We start from the raw sequence: 16,284 nt of genomic DNA on the forward strand, positions 1-16,284 counted from the left end.
TTCTCTTTTTAATTTGACAATTTCCTTGACATCCCTTTTATCTCGCTAGCGTTCTTTTGACGTGTACGTGAAAGGGACTGTCACATTCTTTCTTTCTGGGACTCTCATTTCTTTGATGGATGCAGTTGTCTCTGTCAGAATGAGTCACATTGATGATCCAATTTGAAATGACATCTTTGCTGGATGAATACAGTGGGGGGAAAGGAAAATTGCAGGAATAAAAAGACATCACTTAATGTCCTTTATTAAAGCAGAATTTGGCAACTTGAGGGGGTGAGAAGTAAACAATGACATAAATCAACATATAAAGTTGTTTTAGAAAATGGTTGCCTTTTTACATTTATAAACATCCAGCAGAAATGGAACAATATTGTAATTCATGTGGCGTCCAATATTTATTCTCCTTTTAGCTCTGGTCTAAAATATCTAGCTTTATAGCCTCTAAATGCTTCGTTGTAATCACCAGCTAGTCGCCAACTTTGTCGGTCTGCTGTTTGATGCTGGGCAGGTAGCACACTGTGGCTTCTTTACTGAAAACAGCTGTCTGCTGTGGTGAGAAACAAGGTTGATGAGAGAGGTGATAGTGAACCAAAACAGAAATGTTGCAGGCCGTAAAACCAAAAATTAGCTGAAAGACGCCAAAACACTGGAGCTGAAGAGAAACTGCATACAAACATGTTCTAGTAGAAACCCAAAATACAAGTATGCACCTGAAATTGAGCATAATAGATCCTCTTTAAATGATGAATCAATGGATAGTGTAAAAAAAAAAAAAAGCTTTATTTTTTCTTATACCGGATGTGCTGCTGCTCCTCTTTTCCTCTTCCACCCCTTTTTCTGATTGGTCAACTGGCCCACTGTTGTGATTGGTCAACCAAACCAAACACTTCGGACTCTGCTCCAGCTACGCTCTAACTAGCTTTGTTTGAGAATGTGTCAAACTAGCCGCTAGGCAAAGTGTGTTACTTGATGACATCACTACGTTACGGAAGAAAAGGCGGGACTTCAAGCAAGGCGTTTCAGGAGCAGTGTTTCTGTGAGTAACTCCCTTTGGCGTGGACTTTGGGCTTTGTAACTTTGCAGACATTTTACATGCACAAAACTATATCACACACTAAAGGGAAGGGAAAAAGCACAAAAGCATAATAGTATGAAAATATTGATAATTGCAGCTTTAATTTAGCTTTGCAAATGGAATTTAATCATCCAGCAACAGATGGAAAAATGTTTGGTCGGTACACTGATGGTAGAGAGGGAGATATTTTTCATTAGTTAATTGAGTCTGCAGCTATGATGCACTCTAAAGGACATGATAAATGGATCAATTAGACAATAAATAAATCAATTAAATGAAAGCTGTCCTATGAGATATTGAGCATGTAATGCAGCCAACTAGCAACAACACAGCTTCTTCTTTCTCACTCTACAAGGTTCCATGAATTTGACTGTATGTGAGTGAAAGTGATGTTTAAAGTGTGTTTTTGTGCTTGATGAGATGTTTTTTTTCTTTTTTTGTGTTATTTCATCAGGAATTTCTCAACTTAGCAAGAGCCATGTATTCATTAAAACCTGGAAAATGTAATAATTGTACTATTATTTGGAGTACATCATATTCGGTAACAATATAAGACAAATGTTCTGCCCTTTAACCTCAAAAACTGAATCACAAAGTGCTGAGAGTTAACTTGAGCTGAAATACAAACCTCTGCTTGGCTCATCCTCACTTGGAAACTGCAGCAACCACAAGATATGTTTTTTTTTTTTCATTCTATATGGATGGAAAATATGCTCAACTAGTGCATGAACACTTCTTTTCAGTCAGATTGGATTATTTCCCTCCACGCAGAATATCCGGTAATAATACCTCAGCTGTCTCCAGATATAAACAGTTCTCTGCTGAAAACAGACTTGAGTCATAGCAGCAGAAAATAAAGGAATAAATAAAACCCAAGTGATGTTATAAATCCAGAGTGGTTTATTCGTTTATCAACTGGCAGGTTCGCCAAAGCACCATAAGAAACAATAACCCGCCTTTTATATATATTTTGATGGCAGCTAGATGCGTTCAGGAACAGTGGTGTTAAAGCATAAGTTAACAGTCCAAACAAAACATAACATCTTCATGAAAGGGTTTAATATATCCTCAAACAAAAGCACAGCTTAGACGGCAGCTTTCACACTTTGCACGCTATGTGCTACACTTTGTACAGCTGACTGTATTTCTCAAGGAACAGAGATCGAAATGAATCGAAATGCGAGCCACAGAGAGAGAGAGAGAGAGAGAGAGAGAGAGAGAGGGGGAAGGGCAGCAGGACACAAACTGCAGCCATAAACAGGGATTAGAGATGAACACGCAGATACTCCCTTACTCTCATCTGAAATACCAACCAGCCAGCACTGTGCTGCTGCTGCTTCTGCTGCTGTGTGTGCACGTGCATCTGTCTGTGTGTGTGTGTGTGTGTGTGTGTGTGTGTGTGTGATCATGTGGTGGGTGGGTATGTGGGGGAACAAATCAGCTTTGAGTAGTTGATCTGGAACAAAGTGGCTCAGGAAGCAAGCAGAGCTGTGATTTTTATTCCCTAATGTTCGTGAACGACATTTATAATCGGGGGGGGGGGGGTTTAGAGCGCACCGGTTCGGGAGGACAGGCAGATTTTTAACATCGGAAACCCAGACAGACGGACTGAGACAGTAAAGTATAGCTCAGTGCAAACAAATTTAGAAAAGCAGGAAAAACTGAAATAATTTCACGAGAGAGCCACAACAAATTTGACTTTCTTCCTCCTTTCCACGAACATGTCTCTTAACTTTAAGTGATCACACAATGCGGGCGCGCTCGCACGACCAAACTTCTCTTAAGTGTTACTTTGGACAGGAAGAGGAGGATGGATTTCACTCATCATAAGTGTGCAGACACGGTAAATCTGTCCAACAGATTTCTGTGGGCTAGCAGCGGGGGCTATAGTCATAAGAAGCCTTGGCTGCAGAACTGTGTGGCCTAAACCACATGATGACTATGATGGTGAGACTATCAGGTCATATGACTGCGCTGCTGAGGAGATTTTCACCTCGGGGACGAGTAACCTAAACAGTGTGAAACAACAAGAGCTTTTCTGATACTCACTGGAACAAACGGTGGATTCTTTTTTGTTTTTTTTGTCTCAGTCACAAGAGCAAAAGGCGCCATTAATCACACAAAAGAAAGAAACAAAAGTATCCGCTCAGGTACAGCAAAGAAGTGACTTTTTTCAGCTGGAAGAAAATCAAGTAAAAGAAGAATAGCGAGGGGCTTTGGTCCCAGTCCCAGTCCCATTCGTGTCCAAGTGCTTTACAAGAGCAGACTGCAGCAGAATGTTAAACACAGGTGCTTCGCCAAAGACAGCATACAGTCTTACTCACATTAAGAAAAATAAAACAGCTTAACTCCATACAATATTTACACAATTGAGCTCAGTGCATTATAGATATCTCTTCCATTTCTCTTTGTCAACTCTATACAAGTCCGTATAGAAAAGTCGCTTCAGCGTGAAGCGTCACAGGCGAGGAATGCTTGTGTTTAGGATTGATACTCAGTTGGTCTTGGCATCAGAAAAGCCCCCAGCCAGCGCTTTCCTTATTAAGTAACAGACAGAGACTTTGTTTACATGCAGAGTGGTGGTGCTGGGCTGCAGGCGGTGGAAGGTCCCTGCTCTTATTAAGTTTCTGCTCCCATCAGCATTCATGTGACTGTCAGTGGCAGTGCTAGAGGCTTAACCATACACAGACAGTCGGACATTTTTTGGAATAAAAGGAGAAACATGCAGTTTGAGGGGAAGCAACAACTGGAACAGTATCGACGATTTGTGAAAACATAGAATATTCTTTGTGTGAAAATAGAAGCATTACTCGATGTAGGATGACCTATATAACCAGCATCATACAAACGGATACCTTTACACTGTAACAATCAAACGATGACTGAATGAGAGGGCAGTTTGCTTGGCTTTTCTGTAGAAATGACACTTTTACGAGATTCCTCACATCTGAGAGACTCAAAAATAAACATGAAGTACCTTCTTTACTTTTGACCTAAAAATATTGCGTGTATTTTCACCCTTTTCCATTTGAAACAGAACGATAAGCTTAGACAAAGGGATCATTAAAAACGTTAAGCTAACATGGAATCTCCAAAAAATGTGTAAGTCTTTGCCCATTAGGGGTTATTGGATGGTGGCTTCAAATATCTAGATTATTACGCCTACTGGTGCGTCATTAAAATATGTTCAGAGAAGGTTTTGGATATAAAAATACAAGAGAATATAAAACAGAATCTTTTGGCATTGATTGTTAAACAGGTAGGTCAAAACACAAAAAAATCATCTAACAGGGTGACATCAGTCATTTTCCACTTCATTTTCGTCTAAGAAGTTATTTCTCGGCCATTTCGTCCATAATGTTCATGTGGGTCACCTCTTTTGTGCCTCTTTGTGAACATTCAGATTTCAGAAACAGGCGGAGACGGCGGACACCTATTTTGGAGCGCGCTGCTTCGCCAGTCGCTTCATGAAGCAACAGGTCACGGTTGCGATGATGACGATGCCCACGAACAAGGCAGAGGAGACTCCGACAACCAACGGGATGAGGAGGAGGTCAGCAGCTGGTGGAGATAACAGAGGAGAGAAAGATGACGTGATGTAAAAATACATTATTTTAATTGTTATATAATCCACTTTCAAATGGGGACATTTGATATGTAATGTATGATTCAGTAGAAAAAAGTGTCCTTTGGGAATGAAACAGATTTGTTTGGTTCAAAACAATACAGATATAGACTTTTTATATAATACTTGTAACATTCAGGCAGCACATATTGATGGAAAGCCAGTTAATGGACTGTCCTGCTGGATAAACTAAAAGCACAGTTTGCTCTGGTGATTCAGTCATCTAGTGCTAGAAACTCAATCTAGGATCCACACTCATGGAGAACAGAGAGAAGGTCAACAACTAACGTCGCTACCAGTGCCAATGATTAGTGTAAAGATGATTGCTGTTGTGCTTCTGACAATATTTGATATTTATTTTAGACAAAACAAGAAATTTAAACATCATCTTGGGCTCTGGGAAATCATAATGGGCATTTTTTTTTACATTTTATAGATAAAATGATCATTGTGAAAATAATCAGAAGATCAATCTATGATGAAAATAATCGTTAAATGCGGCCCGTTTGAGAAAACTGAGAAAATTGTCCTCATGGTCCTTGGGTTCAGAGTCCCACAGAACTTAATTACTGTAGATGTAAATACAGGGGAACCATGTCCTGCTATCTGCTACAGAAGGATGTAGAGACGAATCAATCTACTTAAAATGTACAGACACTTCTCAAGGTGGAGAGTAAATGTTTGACATTTACACTTGACGTTTACACAGATGATGGATTCCCTCCAGCTTGTGACCGAAGAAGTAGTCAAATCATTTACTTGAAGTATCAAAAGTAAAAGTTGTCATAATGCAGAGTGGCTACCGTCAATGATACAGTATTACATTACCGGATCATTATTATTCGCATATTCATAAGCCAATTTTAACTACTTCACATACTTTTAGTAGTTTGATCTGTGACAATGGATCATATCTAACTATAAAGCAAGGACTCTCTATCTGTCTGTATGTATGTACGTAAGTATGTGTGTCCTTTGCATATCTCGAGAACCGTTCATCTGATCTACTTCACACTTGGCGGGTGTATTGTTGGGGTCCCAAGGACGTGCAGTGTCAAAGTTGGTGCAATTCGGACACGCAACAGTTCAATATTAATAAACTTTGAATAATCAAGCGCTCTGTGAACTAGCAGGGGCGGAGCTTCAGGGCTCTGCAGGATTGAGTCAAGCATGTCGTCCACAATGGGCCTTTACAGGCTCATTGACTGCAGTTCAGTTGTACTGTTGGATGCTGGACATACGAACGTTACAACCAAACTCTTCTTCACCTCCCTAGAGTCAACAAACAATGAGCGGTTCTCGTCAACGCTGCAAGCAGCACTTCTGGGGGCCCGTTTTGAGTGTATGGGAGTGTGAATAAGAGCCATGCTCTCAGCAAAACTACAACACAAATAGTTAATAAACTGGATCTGTCTCTAATCTGTTACATTTATCCACGATCACTATGATTATGACAAAAAAATCATTCCCTGGGAGACTCTTACCTCTGGCGTACAGGTAAACAGTCACTGCGTTTGACTCTGCTTTGGCCCCCGTGTTGTACCAGCCTCCATGCGGGTCCTGAACCCACGCCTGGGCATGACACGCATACATGCCCTGATCCTCCATCGATGCTGCGTGGACCCTCAGTCTGTAGCTGCCGGCCGACAGGCGGTCGACGCTGACGTCGCTACCATTGGCGTAGATCTCTGCAACACCGTCGTACATGAGGGCGGCTACCAGTCTGGGTTTTTCCTCCACGGGGGAGTCTGTTGGGGTAGCATCAGACGCTGGGTTCTGATTTCTCCTGATAACTCGTTCAGGGATTGGCCACCGCAGCCACTGCACCTGCGCCTGGGCGGGACCTGTGGTCGTCACGGTGGCGTTGCAGATCAGGGTGATGGTCATGCCTCTTTTTAAAAGGGGGCCTCGAGGGAGCTGAGCCACAGCTGCAACTCGCACATCTGTGGAGGGCAAGTGGTACATTGAAACAACAGTTCACAGAGGGTAAAACACAACGTATGTGACTGTCAGTTTCAGAACAAAACTGCAACATGAGTTTCTGATAAACATGACGAAACCACAGATTCCCGTTTTGCCAGTCTACCAGTGAGCACTGGAATGGACAAAGGATTCTAACTGCTCATCTTTGTCCTACACTCTGTTGCTACATGTCAAAAAGTACCAGACGGTGGAAGGGGCTGGCTGACTCATTTCCTGTATCAGGATCTTGCAGGCGATGCACCTGTAAGTAACAGACTCTAGCAACAAGCTATCTATTTTTGACAGCTCCTCTCTTACATCCTCATCATTTGTGTATAAGAAGAAGATATAGAGAGCTCTTTTTTGCTCTTTGCTGCGGAGACCCTTGATCTCTGTATGCTTGGAGTCCAACTTACAGAAAAACAGATCTACGTATTTTGCATTTATTGATACAGATTTCCACCACAGCACTGGAATACTAACTTGTTGCAGACTTGAACTCAGCCCATCACAGCCAAATGGCCCAGAGGTCTGGGCCATCAAAGCACTCCATGAATTTAAACTTTTAAATAATTTCTTACACCAAACCAACACAGAAGGGCCGCTCACCTTTGCTCTTGAGGTTGACGGTGACTCCCTCAGACCTCTGGGTGAGTGTTGCAGGAGTAGACGGGCCAGGGTTTTGTCTTCCGGCGTACACGGTCACCACACAGCGATACACTCCCGAGTCTAAGGGCCGGGCAGAGAACAGCTTCAGGGAGTACCTCCCCTCCGCCACTTTCTCCATGGAGCCCCCGCTAGCTCGGCTGAGGTCGTCCCCCCAGCTCACAACACCGCCTGGGCTCATCCGCGCCACCTCCACCTAAACGTAAAATATAACATGTCAGTATGTGTTAGACTGCAAATTGAAATGTTATTTATTTTTAAGGCAATTTGCTAGAAACAGTGAATACTTTATATTATCACAGACTGTTTCCTAAAGCATTGCCAGGTTGACGACGTCGATCAAACGCTAACGCCATAATGCAAATTTTCTCTCAAGTGTCACTTATCAAAAACATACTCCTGCACTTGAACGCACCACCATACCTGAAAATATTTAAAATCTATCTGTAATTTCAGCTGAATAACCATGCAACAATAATGTAAGCTCGACAGAAAATAAATTACATTTAATGGTGACTGTGATGGATTCCACATCCACGCCTGCAATTAAATTAATTGACAATTAATCTATCATTAATGAACCTTTAAGTCTGTGAAAGCAGGCAAGTTTTAATTCCCTGCAAGCTGATTCTCACACTGCACTGATTAGAAAAAGTGATGAAAATAGGAAAAATGTTTAAACATGAAAAAGAACAAGCTTTGCTAATTGTTGTAAATGGACCTAAATGCAAACTCTAATGTGGCATGACATTACAATTTTGATGTCAGCAAGTTTGTACACAAACTCATGCATTCACTTACATACTTGAAAGACTAAGTTGTAATATTTGTACCTCAGTTATACTGTGCGGATGTTAATATAAATGAGTAAGTAGAATGAGAATCAGTACCTCGACTCCCCCGCTCCCGGCTACATCGCTGCTCACTGATCCTCTCTTCATCCACTGAACCAACAGGCCCGAGTTCACGTCAGACGGCAGCCCCAACACCTCACAGGTCAGGATGAAAGGGGATCCCACCTGTAGGGTTATCTCCCCCCTGGGCGAGGACGTTATACTCAGAGACTCCGCTGGCAAATGGAAGAGGTAGAGGGAGACCGCTTATTAAAAGTGAAAGGAGAGGAAATCGTCCTCGGTGGGGGGGCCTCAAACAAGCACTTAGACACCGTGACAGTAAAAATCTTCACAGGAAGCGATTTAATGTGAGTATCAATTCTGTGGGGAAGCTAGAGCGGCTTCTCTAGTACATTTCATGTTTAATGGCCAAGATAAAATGGATTACCCCTCATTTTCTATTATTGCTCAATGAAAGAAATTGCCGAAATTACTTTTTGTTCTGTATTCTGAGATACATTTAAAGCACAACACTAGAAGAACATAGCACAAATGAGTATCTGCAACTTTGTTTAATGAATTGAAAAGATTTCTTATTATAAGTACTAATAATAACGTGGTATAATTGGAAGATATTAACACTGGTCCATTGTGTGAGCAAAGCCTCATTTAACCACAACACTTCTCTAAACAATAAAAGACACATTATTTATGTACACAAAAGGACGCATCAGACTATTGTGTTAGTCAGACAACAGAGGCCAGAACACACAGAACTAAATAGTGCTCGTCTGTGAGTGTCGGAAAGAAACAATGCATGCATTGTTGAGATTCAACTTCAGCTTTAATTTTATTGCTGAAGAGAAATTTGACCTAAATAACTTTTTGCTCCAATACGTAGTTACTTTGCGCCTTTCATCAAAATGTGGTTGGAATAATTCAATATTAAACTTTCAAAGTATTTTCCTATAAGCAAACATATGAAGAATGCATACTGTAGGTATACAGTATATTATCTGCATATATCAGGTTACCTTGCTGTTCTGACAGTGATGGACACGTCAGTCTGACAGAAAGATATCATCCTCTTTGCGGGCTACTAGAGGCCAAGGTGGGAGGAAAGATTACTTAATCCCTCAGATCTACAAGAGCTCTTTAGAATTTATATTGAGCCAAGCGGCGAAGCAGCGGGGCTGTTATTCAGCTGTCCCGCCAGCCAGCTATCGACCTATCAAATCCAGCTGGATAATCAGCAAGGGGAGCCGAGCATCAGGCTTGTCATTCAGGCGGTTTGACAGCTGACACATAGTAAGAAGAATTTAGATAGTTTGAGGTTCTCAAATGTGAGAATTTGCTGCTTTTCTTAGTCTATAGTAGGTTATTATTATAGTAAATAGTAGGGCTGACTCGAATGCTTCAACCATTGCCATGGTAATCGACCTCCAAATCAGTATTCGAATGCTTTGGTGTTTTTTATGTATTTATTTTTTATATATAAGTATGTAATAATAAAAGTATACAGTAAATCCCAAAATCGCCCATGAAATAAAGAATAATCCCACAACATTATTCATATTGAATAATGAATTATTATTAGTTATTCTCAGACAGATAGCTGTTTGTTGTGTGTAGAGGTGTGTGTGTGTGTGTACAGTAGTGCGGCAGCAGCACTGAAACAGGCACTGAAACGAGGGAGATGAAGACAGACAGACAGAAGAAACATGTCAACTTGCTACTCAAGTGAAGCTTCAAATATCTCACGTCGAAGCTTCGAAGCCCAAAAAATGGTATTCAGGACAGCCCTAGTAAATAGTATAGTACAGTAATGGCTCTAAGATATTGCGATGGGCATCTTTCACTGTTTTATAAACCAAAAGATTAATTAATTAATCAAGAAAATAATCAGCAGATTAATCGATAACCTTTCGTCGCAGCTTTTATAGTAAAATGGCCCACCATCCGCCCAGCAAGGGAGGAGAAACCAGCCATTCAGGCAGCTAAACAGAAAGCCCAACACTTACTCAGCCAACAATTTGACTACAGATGTAGATGTGTCCAGTATCTATCTATCTATCTATCTATCTATCTATCTATCTATCTATCTATCTATCTATGTATCTATCTATCTATCTATCTATCTATCTATCTATCTATCTATCTGTCTGTCTGTCTGTCTGTCTGTCTGTCTGTCTGTCTGTCTGTCTGTCTATCTATCTATCTATCTGTCTGTCTGTCTGTCTATCCATCCATCTATCAGGCCATTCAGTTAAGCTGTAAGTAACAGAAACATCCAGAGCTTCAGCCTGAAACCTGGAAAGAGTCCAATGTACTCAACAGCACTACGAGCCCAGGCCGACTGACGCCACTGAGAGAGAAGAGTGTGAGAGAGTCCTGAACTGACAAGTAGAAACCAAACTTCAGCTGTTTTGCTTTTATTGTCTGGGGTTTGTACTGTAACTGGAGCAGCCAACTTTATTTTAATGACATCTTCTTTCCTCTGTGTGCTTTTATTACTAACTTCTAATAATAATTGTGCTTGCTGCAGTACGACCATGACCACATGCTGTCATAGTATTGACAATGTCAGCACAAACACTGGCCCAGTTTCTCAGTTACACTGACCTAGTTGCTGAACGGTCAAGTTGCCGATGTCCAGCATCCTCTGTGCGATCCTCTGCCACGTCCGATCGGGATCCCGAATCCACTGCGAGGCCTCACAGAAGTACGAGCCGGTGTCGTCCGGTTGCACCGCTCTCATCTTCATCACGTACACGCCCAGTTCGCCCTCCCCGTTCCTCTTCTCCAGCGTGATCTCTCCGCCGTCGTACCGCTTCTTGTACAAATGTCCGGGGACGACCCCCAGCAGCTTGTCGACGGAGATAATCTCCCTGACGGTACTGACCTCCCCTCCCGCTCCGCTCGCCGAACCCTCTCCGCCGCTACGCTTCCCGAACGTGATGGACAGATGGGTGAGCTGCTCCGACTGGATGCCGGCTGAGCATGTCAGCGTTAATTCGGCCCCCTCTGGCACGGGCTGGCCGGTTAGTGAGCGGGTGTAGCTGATCTGGAGAGTGTCAGGGATCACTGCGGGTGCACAAAGAGACACAGACAGACAATTATATTACATCAAGAGGCTACAGGAGCCAACTGGGAGGAGAAATATGCCAAATTTAATTTCAATTGCCTGCTTGCTGTTTAGACGTTTCTATGTTTAGCACACTAAAGCAACCCCTTAGCTTTGGGCTCTAGCTTTGCCAAGGCAAGGGGGATTACTGTAGCTGGCTATCATGAAGATGACACACTTCAGCTGCAAAACTAACACCCAGCATCCTACAAACATAAACACAAAGAAGGTGATGAATAGAAACAGATTATTGGTTAACAATGTAGATGGTCTGAAATCGCCAAAACAATGTGGACAGCATGAGCAGATGGATCTTCGTAGAAAGAACTCCAGATGGCAAGTATAAATAACAGCTTAGACATGAGGAATGTCATCGCGCACCAACTTAAACACATAGTATGATTAATAAATGTCATCCATCTGGCTGATGTAGAGCAGAGTTGCAGTTGACAGGACTGGAGTACAGTTTGCTGGTTTCCACTACATGACCACTAAACTGATTGTGTTGGGAGGAGAGGGCTGATATCGTTTGACATTTTGCAGTAGTAGTTGGTGATATAGTACAAGGGTTTTTGTACCAAAACAATTCTTTTTCATGCCTTACTTTAAGAAATATTTACATGTTTTCAACAAAACCATTTTTTTTTTTTCAATTAACAAAAGAAACCAGTGTTCTCAGACGTTGAATGTTGTTTGAACTAGAGCGATATGGCCAAAAACTTCTATCACAATATATGTAATTTCATATCTCGATATATCACCATATAGCATGTTTTCTGGTAATAATTAAATAAATAGTCTATATTAAATACCCACATGTTAAAGCCTATTTTTGTATACGCTGTGTGAATTCAATACTTGACAAATGAAAAGTATTTTCTCATCTTAAGAACTAAAGTGCAAAATGAACATAAGAAAAAAATATAGGCCTGGCCTGTATCGCTATATAAACGAAATAGAAAAATATATACAAAAGACATTTTTATATCCTTTTGATGATATATATGATATTGCCCAGACCTAGTTTGAACACAAGCAGTCGTACAAGAACTTCAATAATACACTCTGGCAAAATTGGTTAAATTTTGCTTTAACTTCAGGAACTATCTGATCCAAGAATAAGGAAACAAGATTTATAAATCTGACCAGACGTTCAACGCCAGCTCCTGATACTTTCAATATTCCGTGTACTTACTGGCGCATTTCTATCTCGTACCAAAAAACAGGATTGAAGTTTCGTCCCCAGCACTAGTTGCTAAAAACAGGAAGAAGCTAGAGGCTGATCTCGCTGTGTTTGTAGATGATTTTATTCACTCAGACTTCTAGGATATATTGCAATCATCAGGGTTATGTTTTATTCATCCATTTTACTCATTTATTTCATGGACTTATTGCATCTCTGTTTTCATATTTTTCTGATGGTTATAAGTAATATGTTAAATATTCAAACTCTATTCTTGTGATCTCATCTGTATTATTGATCCCTGATTACTTTCTTCATCTATTTTATATTGTGACCTCTATGTTATATGTTTATTCTCAGAGAAGCCGCTCCCTGGTGATATCCTCTATTTTTCTTTATATTCAACACATCCCATGAAAAGACCAAAAACAACAATGAACTGATCTTATTAAAAAAGTATGATGCATCTTATTCCTCTGTGCCAAAACGATTCAATCTCTTACCTTTGACAGGCACTGTGGCGCTGTAGTTGCCCTGGTAGGTTGTGTCCGTGCTGGGTGTGTAGCACTCGTACTTCCCCTGGTCCTCAGCACGGAGCCTCTGGATCACCAGCCGGCATTTGTCCCCCGAGTCCCTCTCCACCCTCACCTCCCCGTTCCTCACCCGGGCCTGGAACGGGGCGTAAGGGAAGCCCTTGTCCCTGGTGGACACCACTCCCATCTGCCTCCCGCCGGAATCGTCCCTGTACAGGAACCACTCAAAGTCCTGCGAGCGTGCGCCTTCGTACCCCGACACGGCACAGGGCAGGGAGAGGGGGAACCCTGCGACGCGGTAGAGGGTCCCGGGAGGAAGAGATACGTCGCGACACACAGCATACTGGAGCACTGCGGGAGAAGAATGGAGAGACAGCAAGAGTGTGAAAGACGAAGGTAGGAAACTGTAACAATGTCAATTTGTGTGGGTCACACACAGTCTGGCCTCGCCGCATGTCTGGTACATGGACTCACAGATCAATATCCTGAGCTGCTGACCGGCTAACAGGGAATCAATACATTAAATAGCTTGGGAGAAAAAACACTAGAGCTGGGCCAACTTCCTCTGAAAACAATAACACATTTAACACATGATGAAATGCAATCATCTTAGTGAGTGTCTTAGCTCATACTGGGAGTACTTTTGGTTAATTTAATGAAGCAGTTCATTAAAAAACAGAATACTTTGTTCTCTCACAGCAGCTCCGGTGATTCAAAAAGTGCTAATGTGTCTAGCAATAACGATTATTTTCATTATCCATTAAAAAGCCAGTTGTATTCTCAAAAAATCCCCTTAATCTGTTTATAAAATGTCAGAAAATAGTGATATATGCTCATTTTAATATCCTAAAGTTTTATTGTGAGCAGCTGTGTTATTATATTTAGAAAAAAAGATGTTACTGTTGAGTTACACAAATGTTTCAGTGCTCAAAGCAGCAACAACTTCAGGTCACTGAGTGCATTGTTTTGGAATGAGCTAAACTTAATATCACAGTGAAACTGAGACTTCCCTCAGGCCAAAAGGGAAACATAAAATGTACTTGATCCCCGTCACCTTGCTGTTAAATAGAAACCTGGTAACATGGGGGATTTTCAGTAAAAATATTCCGAGCGATTGCCACGGGGGGTTTCACGCTTCCAGGTTCAAGCGTCATTGTATTTCACTGAGTGGCTTCATACCTCACTTCCCCAGGAACCCCTCTGAAATAGTTAGAGGCTCAGGCCGAGCTCTGCTTGTTATTTATCTTACAGCCACAGGCACCGAAACCTCTCATGCCATTACTATTCTCTCATGATAAGGGTACTCGTGCAATGTAATAATTTCCTCTTTTAAAAGAAGGAAGCTGAGAGGACAGGCATCATCAAGCATGTTTTTTTAAAGACTACAGACAGTTTCAGTTAATTTTTTTGCAGGAAGACCATTTATTTCTGGTCATTTTAACCAAATTAAGCCAAATGCTAACATGAAGGTAAGAAAAGAATGAACATTTTAATAAAGATAAAGAAAAAAAATATTAAAATTAACAAAAATATAATTTAAGAGTAGCTCCATAACAAACTATGGAAGTTGTATGCAGTAAATGTATGCCTTTTTCTCTCCCGACACCGATTCCGATGCCTAAACTCAGGGTATTTGAGATAAGATAACAATGAAAATGTGTTTTGCATCACATGCTCCAAACAATCAACAGAATAACATAAAAACTGTGCTCTATTTTCCCTCCAAATTTAAAATCAGAAAGCAGAAACACTGATTATTTTGTAAGGACATTGACAAAGCAACTGTATTTACTGTGTATTGGTCCCATCATAGGTGAGTATCAGCATCTCCATTAAAAACATAGTGTGACATAATTAAACTCAGTTAAAGTCAAAGCTACAAAACTTAAATAGCTCACACAAGTTGAGACTAACTTCACTGGATATGTAATGACATTTAGTTATTAAAGAGTACGGCCTGCCAGATGTCAGGTAGCCAACTTGTTCCATATTGTAGGAAGAAGGATAAAAAGGGGTGCACATCTTTAACGTTGTTTGCCTGCCAAGTGATTTAAATGTACATGTGGTGCCAAAAGCTGAGAGATAAACTCATCATCTCAAAGTGTGAATAAGATGAGATCATCCTGACATAACAGTCAACAAACATACATCCACCAACTGACACGTACTAACTTAACACACACCCTTACACCCTCTCACCTAGAACAACGCTGATAAATCTACTTGAACAACTAGAAATACTAGATGGGTGCGTTTTGGCACTCCCCTCCTGTCTGTCTGTGTCTCTGTGTGTGTCAGACCTAAAACAACTGGAGCTTTCTCACAGGCCGAGTCATGGCCCGATGACAACACGCCCATAGATAATGACCTGGGAGACGAGTGGGAGGTTTAAGCGGATCAAGTCCTAATTAACATTGGGCTAGGACTGATAGGGCTGGGGGACACCACCGCTCGTCACAATGCTCAATACTGTCTGGAGCAGATTATAGTAGCAACACGGAGGAGCCCCAATTTACTTATGAAGAACCCACAAAGAGCTGATACAACCCTGTCTATTTGGTTATTAGATAATTCATATAATTAATAATACTGTGAGCAGCCAGATAAAAACTTCTAAATATCTAAAATGTGAGGTACAACATATCAATGCATTTCAGCTTTATCTATTTCTGCTTGTTCAGGTTGTGTTTCCTATTTTTACCCTAAAATAAAGTAATATTCAAACTCTTAAAAGCACTTATTTGATTATGTCACCGTATTTTCCCTTTGGAAAGAGCATCTTCAAAAAGTAAAACTTATGATTCACAAGTGCAGTTTCAGCATCTTTGCCACTCTTTAATTTGAATATTCAAAAATTTCAAAACTTTATTGTCATTGAAATAGCTGATGGGAATTTGCTCTAGGTGAGGTAACATAAGACAAAACAAGAGACAAAAAGTAAGTGATGAAAAGCATAAAATGACAGTAGTGAAACAATTAAAATGGGTAAAATAAAGTATAATAAACTAGAGTTCCTAAAGGGTTGGTATTTTGTTTATTATTATTTATTTTATGTTTTTATCAGGGTTGGTATCTTTTTTAATTATTTATTTATTTATATATTTATTTTAATTTTATTTAATATTATTTTTTTAGCAGGTTTGGTATCTTTTCTTTTTGTTTTTTCCATATTTTTTTCCATATTTTTGTTTTTAATTATTTATTTATTTTATTTTTATATTCTTTTATTTATTTTTATCTACATATATTATTTATTTTATTTTTATTTGTATTTATTTTTAGC

General features: G+C 40.5%; 1 protein-coding gene across 5 annotated transcripts in view; it reads right to left on the reverse strand.

The window, feature by feature from the left end:
- Nucleotides 1–1,955: 1,955 nt before the first annotated feature.
- igsf8 (immunoglobulin superfamily, member 8) overlaps nucleotides 1,956–16,284 on the reverse strand; it is a 54,462-nt gene continuing 40,133 nt past the window's right edge. For all 5 annotated transcript variants that reach the window (XM_074642857.1, XM_074642842.1, XM_074642867.1 and 2 more), the window contains 6 exons: nucleotides 12,972–13,352; nucleotides 10,784–11,245; nucleotides 8,219–8,397; nucleotides 7,272–7,524; nucleotides 6,185–6,643; nucleotides 1,956–4,636 (listed from right to left, as the gene is read on the reverse strand). In XM_074642857.1, coding sequence (XP_074498958.1) covers nucleotides 4,509–4,636; nucleotides 6,185–6,643; nucleotides 7,272–7,524; nucleotides 8,219–8,397; nucleotides 10,784–11,245; nucleotides 12,972–13,352 — 1,862 coding nt within the window. In that variant the 3' untranslated portion in view covers nucleotides 1,956–4,508. The remainder of the gene's footprint in view (nucleotides 4,637–6,184; nucleotides 6,644–7,271; nucleotides 7,525–8,218; nucleotides 8,398–10,783; nucleotides 11,246–12,971; nucleotides 13,353–16,284) is intronic.

Source organism: Sebastes fasciatus, chromosome 1 (genome assembly GCF_043250625.1).
Source record: "Sebastes fasciatus isolate fSebFas1 chromosome 1, fSebFas1.pri, whole genome shotgun sequence".
In the NCBI taxonomy this organism is placed as follows: Eukaryota; Metazoa; Chordata; class Actinopteri; order Perciformes; family Sebastidae; genus Sebastes; species Sebastes fasciatus.